At 52.2% G+C, this 8,338-nt stretch overlaps 2 protein-coding genes across 2 annotated transcripts in view; one reads left to right on the forward strand and one right to left on the reverse strand.

The window, feature by feature from the left end:
- The window catches only part of ACAP1 (ArfGAP with coiled-coil, ankyrin repeat and PH domains 1), a 15,994-nt gene extending 12,887 nt beyond the window's left edge, over positions 1-3,107 (reverse strand). The window contains exons 1-2 of the mRNA XM_008060907.2: positions 2,848-3,107; positions 2,253-2,310 (exon numbers count right to left, since the gene is read on the reverse strand). Coding sequence (XP_008059098.1) covers positions 2,253-2,310; positions 2,848-2,900 — 111 coding nt within the window. The 5' untranslated portion in view covers positions 2,901-3,107. The remainder of the gene's footprint in view (positions 1-2,252; positions 2,311-2,847) is intronic.
- A 4,735-nt stretch (positions 3,108-7,842) lies between these two features.
- Positions 7,843-8,338, forward strand: part of NEURL4 (neuralized E3 ubiquitin protein ligase 4) — a 12,768-nt gene continuing 12,272 nt past the window's right edge. The window contains exon 1 of the mRNA XM_021713843.1: positions 7,843-7,942. Coding sequence (XP_021569518.1) covers positions 7,843-7,942 — 100 coding nt within the window. The remainder of the gene's footprint in view (positions 7,943-8,338) is intronic.

Below are 8,338 nucleotides of genomic sequence, written 5' to 3' on the forward strand. Positions count from 1 at the left end.
CAGTCTGGGCGACAGAGTGAGACTCCAACTCAAAAAAATAAAATAAAATAAATAAATAAAAAATAAAAAATATGGATTTGAGCCGGGCTCGGTGGCTCAGCCTGTAATCCCGCGCTTTGGGAGGCTGAGGTGAGTGGATTGCCTGAGCCCGCAGGTTCAAGACCCACCTGGGCAACTTGGTGAGACTTCATCTCTACAATAAATAAAAAAATTAGCTGGGCGTGGTAGTGCATGCCTGTAGTTCCAGCTACTGGAAAGGCTGAGGTGGAAGGATCGCCAGAGCCCAGCAGGTGGAGGCTGCAGTGGCCAGGAGCGTGCCACTGTACTCCAGTCTGGGTGACAGAGTGAGACTCCAACTCAAAATATATATATATATATTTGTCACCTATTAGCTTTCAGGCCCTGGTATAGGTACTGGGGACTGACCAAAAATAAAATTCAAAAGTCCCTCATGGTACTTGCATTCTAATGGGGAAAACAGATAAAAACCAAACAGGCCAGTATGACAGACACATACTAAGGTGGTCCCCAATATACATATCCTTGTCTAATTCCCACCCCTTGAGTGTAAGACCTGTGACTAGCTAGAATAGGGCAAAGGCAATGGGATGGCACTCCCATAAATTAGGTTACAACATTTGGCAAAGGTGATGGAGGTCAACCTGTGATTATATCATGTATATCTTGATTCCATCTTGCTAGGACACACAGGAGAGTCTTTCCAGCTGGCCTTGAAGAGGAAGGCAAGAAGCAGCAGCAAAAGCAAGTTGCTATGATGGGAAGAGCCTATGGAGAGGGTGACATGACAGAGAACTGTGGGTGGCCTCTAGGAAGTGAGGGCCTTAGAAACTGAATTCTGTCAACAATCATGTGAGCTTGAAAGAAAAACTCAGATGAGGCTGCGACCTCAGCCAGGACTTTGACTGCAGTCTAGGAGACCCTGAGCAAGTGAAGCAGTGAAATCATACCCAGGTTCCTGACCCACAGAAACCAGGATAATAAATGTTTTGCTTTAAGCTGCTAAATTTGTGATAATTTGTTATAGAGCAATAGAAAATTACAGGGGGTGACAAAAAAAGTATGAATATTTTAAGTATGATGTACATTCAAAAGATGGCATTAGTTAAATGATTGCTAGCGTCACCATGCAACAGGCAGGACAGTCAAAGAAAATGGCGGAAGCATGGTTGAGCAAATGTCATACTGCACATTGCTACTGTGATTTAATTCAATTTCAAAAAGTAATACATAGATACCATCTCTTAAAAATGTGTATACTGACTGGGCTCTGTGGCTCAGCCTGTAATCCCAGCACTTTGGGAGGCTGAGGCGAGTGAACTGCCAGAGCCCACGGGTTCAAGACTGTCCCAGGCAACTTGGCGAGACGTCATCTCTACAATAAATCAAAAATTAGCCGGGTATGGTAGTGTGTGCCTGTAGTTCTGGCTACTTGGAAGGCTAAGGCGGAAGGATGGCTGGAGCCCAGCAGGTTGACAATGGGGTGGTTGTGAGTATGCCACTGCACTCCAGCTTGGGCAACAGAGTGAAATTCTGACTCAAAAAAAAATGTGTATACCTTTTTTTGGCACCCCAGTATATAATGTATCAGGTAGAGGTAAATGTTACCGAGAAAAATAAAGTAGGGTAATGCAAATGAAAGTGTGTGTGTGTGTGTGTGTGTGTGTGTGTGTACTTGTGTGCACATGCTGTTTTGGAAAGATTGGTCATAGAAGACCTTACTGTCTTTTTTTTTTGTCCTCTCCATAGAGGACTGTCTTATGTTTTAATGTTTCACTGGTGAGGCATGGTGGCATGCCTGGAGTTCCAGCTACTTGGGAGGCTGAGCCAAGAGGATTGCTTGAGCCTACGAGGAGTTTAAGACTGGCGTGGTAGACACAGTGAGACCCTATCTGAAGAGAAAAATGTTTCACTGGTTTGTCTTCCACAGTCAGTCTTTGGGCTCCATGGGAGCAGAAATGATCTTGCTCTCCCTGAATACCTAGAGCCTGGCACAATACAAAGGCTCAAGAGTTGAACAAGGAAGTCCACAAATGAGTCTTGTTTTCCAAGATACTGAGCTCCTTGAGGGCACAAAACCATCTTTTTTGTTCCTCTCTAGTCTCCAAAATATCTGCCCTACACAGTTAGCATTTAATAATCCCTAGAACTCATTCTCTGTCTCTAACTTTGTCCCTGGCCCCACCCCTCTCATCCTAATGTGCTCCTGGGTCACCTCTCCATGTCAGAGTCACCTTTTCCAGACGGGTCTCCAATTCTGACACTTCGGCTTCCACCAGCTCTATAGAGGCTCTGGGAAAGAAGGGATGGGGTCATGGGAACCGAGCCTGGGTCCATCGAGTCTGTCTGCCTCATCAGGGTTGGGGTTGGAGTCACAGAGTTGGTGGGTGCAGACAGGAAACTGCTGGGTTGAGATGGCCCGCCCACCTGCCTCCTCTTGCTCTGCTCATGCTGTAGCCTGGGAGCTACTACAGCCTCAGCCAGAGCAGGAAGGGTAAGAAGGAGGGTGGATGTGGTGAGGGCAGGAAGTTGCTAACCGCCCCAGAGCAGGTGCAGGGGGAGGAGCAGGGGTCCCAGTGAAAGGCAGGGGGGAATGTCAGCTCTAGGGGTGAGAAAGAGGCTGGAGATGCCAGGAGGTTGCATGCAGGGAGAGAAGAGCACTGGAGCACCCAGTTTGATAGCAGAGCTACTGCTTTGGGCCACAAGGTTGCCCTAGTCCTTTTGAGACCTACACTGTGGAAGGAGATCTGGCCTAGGGAAAGTTGTGTGTATATGACCAAGAGTATTAGACCCTCTCCTCCTCAGCCTCCCAAACAAGCACACACTTACCGGAAGCGGGGTGAGTCCTTGAGGCACTCCTCAAAATCCAGCTTGACCGTCATCTTAGTTTGACTGCTGTGAGGCCAGCAGTCCCTGGAGGCTGCCAGACAGGGGATGCAGGTAGAGGCTCCTCTGTTCCGAAGGAGAGATGACAGGGAAAGAGGAGAGGGTCCTCTGCTGGGTAGGGCCTGGGGGGAGCAATTCTTTCCCCAAAGGGAAGGGGTGTTCCTGGAGGAGCTCTCACCCCACACTTCCAGGCAGCGCTGGGAGGGGCAGGGGCGGGGCCTGGGCAGAGGGGGCCTGAGATCAGAGAAGCCACAGCCCCGCCCTCAGAGACTCTGCTGTCACCTTCCTCCTGAGGGCCCTAGACTCTCTCTGCTTCTTTCTCCTTTAGTGGTTGAGTTTTGGGGGCCTGCAGATACAGGTTCAAATCCCAGTTCTGTCACTTAAAGGTTGCGTGACCCTGGGCAAGTTCTCTGATCCCTCAGTTTTCTCATTTGGAAGATGGGAATGATAACAGCTACCTCCAGGGCTGTAAGAAGTTAAGATGATGATACTGGTACATTTATGGTTAACTAAATTAATTGCATCAGTCATTGTCATGCTGCTGCAGCTTGGGCCTTCCTGGGATCCTAGGCTCTTGTTGAATCTAGTACCCTGGACTGCTCCCAGCTTTCTTCTCTCTGCTCTGCCTTTATGGTTTCCTGTGTGGGAATTTCCTCTCCCCACCTGCTCACTGCAACAATTAAGCAGGCCCAGCCAGGGCACCCAATTCACAGGCCCCAGACTCCTGCTCTTCTTCTCTTTATTGTCCACTCCCAGGTGGTGAAAGTAGGGAAAGTTGCCCCCACCCCACCCCCAGGGGGCTACATTTTCTATTGTTTGGTTTCCTCTTCCTGAGTCCATCAACGCTGCACGGTTTCATCTGGAGAGAGAAGAGTTTGGGTTAGTGGCTTTCTTGCAGTCGCATGAAATCTTGCCCATGTGACCCCCAAGTTCCCTAGAATCTCCACCTGAGCCCCTCTACCTCCCTGGCCAGTGCAAGCATCCCCTTGCCTCTGCCCAGGGTCAGTCTGCCAGTCTGTACTTGTTCTGGTTTGTGGGTTTTCTTTGCTTTCCTCTCTAAACTCCCTGGGCTTTGTCAGCTCAGCTCCTTGGCCAAGTCATTGGACAGCACTTGAAACTATCTTTGGAGGACAGGGAAATACCTGGAGTGGGTATGGTGGCAGAGAGGAGTCAAGGAGAGGGCGTGAAGCTGGAGGGGGTCCCAATCCCTCTGAGTCTCCCTGGTTCCTTTCCTGTTCATTGTGGGTCTTGGACTCCATGATGTTTAGGATCTCTCTTAGCACCTGTTGCTGGTGTACCGGCCTGAAAGAATTGGAGGGCCGGGAGATGGAAACTTGCCAAGAGCTAAGCAGGCCCAGGGAGATGGTGGCTCAGTGCCCTCACCAGGCTTCAATGATGTAACTGCCACCATCAGGGAGCTCTCAGTGGCCTTGTGATCCCTAAAGGAACCTCCCATGTGGTCCAGTAGGTGGACCTCAGTACTTATGGGATTCACCAGGTCAAGCTCATGGAGCATGGAAGAGTCATGGGATCAGGGCGGGGAAACCATCAGGTTGTTGGTTCTCAGGCCTCCTGCCCACCCCCCAGGCTGGCCTGCCCTAGCTCTCACTGTCCTGCTGCTCATCTTCTGTGTCCTCCTCAAGCTCTGGGTGGGAGCAGGACCTTAGGTATATTTCTTTGCTGTAATACTCCTTGCGTTGCAGATAAGCCTCCTGCTCCAACATGACGGTAGCCAAAGCTGGGGGGGACTGATTTCTGTAGGTAGAGGAATCTGAGGGATCACCCAAATTAATCTGAGTCTTACGGCCACTTGATGTATCCATGCCTCCCAGGGTCCACTGTGGGCCTCTACCACAAGGGAAATCTCAGGTCCCAGGTCCTCATCTCATTTACTTGTCTTACCCCTCTCATTTGAAAAAAAACTTCAGTGACCTCTCCATCCCCCATGATTCTCTTGAACTTTCTGTTCTTCACCAGCCAACCATCTCTGGGGCCTATCCTAAGTGGGGTCCCCAGTCTAGCTGCCCTCTTTCCTCCATTGGATCTTCTCCAAACCCTCTTCCCTGTCAGGCAGCAGAGCTTTGGGCTGATGCCCATTGAGAAAGACAGACTATGGTGGAGAAGTGAAGAATAGGCTCTGTACTCCAACTCCCTTGAGTCCCTGGAGCCCCTCCATAGCTAACCCTTGGCTTTAAGGATGTGCTTCCTGGTCACCAAGGCAGTCTCGTCTTTGGCTTTTCTGGCCAGTTCTTCTGTGCAGCCTCTCCGCACAGGCCTGGGCTCTGGGTCCAGCATCACACTTTGACTGCCCTTGCTGATACTGACACTACCCCTGTTGCTGTTCTGGTTATCATCCAAGGACAGGTTTTTCTGAGGCTTCAGGAACTTCCCTTCATTGTAGTGTGCCTTGCGGTGCTTGTCAAAATCACTGGAGTCTGTGGACCATTGTGAGAACTTGGCTTTCCCACCAGGCTCTCACTGAAGGTTCATCCTACCTCCCATTTCCATTCAGTCTCCAACCCTTATCTCACGTGTCTTGGAAAAGTTGTCTTGAGACCCTGAGCTTCTGTTATCATAGTACTGGAGGACCTTGGGAGAGATATTGTCCATTGTTGCCAACCTGAAGGGGAGGGAGACTAGTTGGAGAACAACAATGGCAGTGGGTGCTACGTAGATGGTCCACCCACCCCCAGATCGGTCTTCCTCAGGCCTGATGAGAATTGTAGTACTTTCCATTTGGGGTGCCAAAAAGCAGAGCTGTCTCAAACCTGAGCTCAGGGGTAAAGGTAGGAAGAGAACCCACAATTCAACTGAACTTTGGCAGGACTCTCACCTCTCTGCCAGCACTTCAGGAGTCACTATGTGGGAGGCATCTGCAGAAAGGTCTTCATCCCTGTCCTGTAGCCTGCATGGGGTGGGGGGGAAGCAGTGCCAGGAGGGGGCATTAGGCAATATCCAGTCCCTGAGGACTCTCTGCCTCCTCCACCTGTCCCCTCTTGAACACAGAAGAGTTTAGGTTGAAGGGCTAGGGCTGACGGCTCGGCACCTGTGATAAGGAGTTTTGGGCTCATCCACCTTCTTAAATCCATAGTTCTTGTCAGCAGGGTGGTAGGTGGCCAGGATATTCATCTCATCCCAGTGCTGAAACTTTTTCCTGGGGTTGGGACACAGAAAAGGGAAAGATGTTCTAGTGACCGCCCTTCACAGCCTTCCCTCATGCTTCCAATCATTCAAAAATATTTTCTTTCTTTTTTTTTTTTCTGAGTTGGAGTCTCACTCTGTCACCCAGACTGGAGTGCAGTGGTCGCTCCTGGGCACCGCAGCCTCGACCTGCTGGGCTTCAGGGATCCTTCCACCTCAGCCTTCCCAGTAGCCAGAATCACAGGCACGTGCTACCATGCCCGGCTGATTTTTTTATTTTATTGTAGAGATGAGGGCTCACCAAGTTGCCCAGGTGGGTCTCCAACCCGTGGGCTCAGGCAATCCACTCACCTCAGCCTCCCAAAGCGCGGGATTACAGGCTGAGCCACCGAGCCCGGCCAAAAATATTTTCTAATACCCCCTTGTAGAAGATGGGGATGGGGTCAGAGGCAATGATAATCACGGTACTATGTAGCCAAGCACCTGCTCTGCTCCGAAAGGCCTAGAACCTCAGATTTACCACATAATTGCCCTCACCTACTCCAACTCCTAGTTCTCAAGATTTCCTTTCCCTTCTGGCGCAGACCCTCCGGCATCCTAAACCCTCCCGGCTCTGCGCTGCCTGCCAGTAGAGCTGGGCTCCTTACTTTTCCACACTTGGGGATTTCTGCATCAAGATGGAGCTGTTCTTTTTTAGGATGCCCCGGCGTTGGTCCTCATTGGAGTCGTGGGGGCACAAGCAAGTTGACCCGGAGTGCGGACTGCATTCCGAGCTATAAACCCCAGGCTCTTTGGGCTCAGGGCTGGAAGCTCTGGATACACTGGTTCCAGGGCCAGAGGTGTTGCACCCACCAGCGTTTGTGCCAGACACAAGGCTGTGGCCCACAACCTCCTCAGGGTGCTGACTGGGCCCAGAACTGAGGACTACTAACTCCCCAGAGGGCTGGCTTGAATCAGAACTGGGAATTAACAAGCCCCCCGAGCACAGGGAGGGCCCAGAACCGCGACACAAGACTACTTCGGAGGGCTGCCCGGCGCCTTCCTCGACTCCTTCGACCCCTCCGGGAACTCCCCTGGTTGCCCCACCAGGGGATTCCCGGTCGAGGCTGCCAGCAGCCCCTAGAGACTCCAGCTTCTCCATGGCCCCACTAGGGGGCCACTCTCAGCCACCCCGCCCCGCCTCCTTGTTCCACATAGCCCCGTCCCAGGCCCCGCCCCCACCGCGGTGGGCGGAGGCGCTCGGGCTCCCGTCTGGGTCCCCTCCCCCTCTGCTCCCTGGAGCCGCGGTGGGTGGAACTCAGACTGTATATAGGATCCTCAGGCTAGGAGCCCCTCCGTTCGCCCGTTTTCTTTTTGTCCCACCCAAAGACTTTCTTTCTTTGTCTCTGTAGTTTGTTCCCGCCCTTCCCCTCATCACCACCCTTATCCAAACCAGCCAATCATAGGCAGGGGACCTGGCCAAGAGGCGCTATGCCTTAATTGTGACGTCACAGTCCTCCAACCCAAGCTTAAGCGTCGGAGAGTCGGGCTCGGAACTTGTTAATAGCTCTGGGGGAATCAAGCGGCATTGCTTGAAACTGCCAGTAGAGGTTACTTTGGGATCCTATTTGTGGCTTTAAAATCTAATAGTTTGGTGGAATTGGTTGGTGTTCAGGCGGGGTTTGACTTGAAATATCAGCGAGCTTCCCCCAACAACGGGGGTCTCCTTCTGCCTCCCGAGAGAGGTGTGAAGCAAAGTGGAGGGATTGCGACACTGTCGCAAGACATTTCCAGTCTCAGTGGTGTGGAGGACAGAGAATGTCACTCATAAAGCTGCCGCTTCACTTCTCTGGGTCCTCCAGAGTCCGCGAACACCGCTTCTACGTGTTTATCGCGAAGGGAAGACGCCCCCCCTGCCGTAAAGCAAGTACTTAAATGCGTCACCTCCTCCTTGCGCGGGCTGGGTCGCCGGTGCTATTGTCGCAAAGTTGAAAGTGTTGGGGTTCTAGCACCTCTCCGTCGTAAAGATGCCTGGGGAAGGCGATTCTTCCTTTCACTGTCGCAAAAGCTCCCGCCCAAGTCTTCGCCGCGCCGTAAAGCAAGCCCCTCCGACCTCGTCGTCCTTCTGCTCCCCCCAGTGGTAGTCTTTAGTTCTCTAGCCCGGGTTGCTTCATTGCCCGGCAGTGCCGTAAAGCATACCTGGCCCCAGCCCCCGGCCGTATTCCCTGAGGGTGTCCATCCACCGCGGTTGCCACGGTGCCGCCAAGCGCGGCTGTCGCGCGGCCCCGGTGTCAGCGGCGATGGCGGCGGGGTC

The sequence above is a fragment of the Carlito syrichta genome, unplaced genomic scaffold (genome assembly GCF_000164805.1).
Source record: "Carlito syrichta isolate Samal-C Ts95f unplaced genomic scaffold, Tarsius_syrichta-2.0.1 Scaffold304770, whole genome shotgun sequence".
Classification (NCBI taxonomy): domain Eukaryota; kingdom Metazoa; phylum Chordata; class Mammalia; order Primates; family Tarsiidae; genus Carlito; species Carlito syrichta.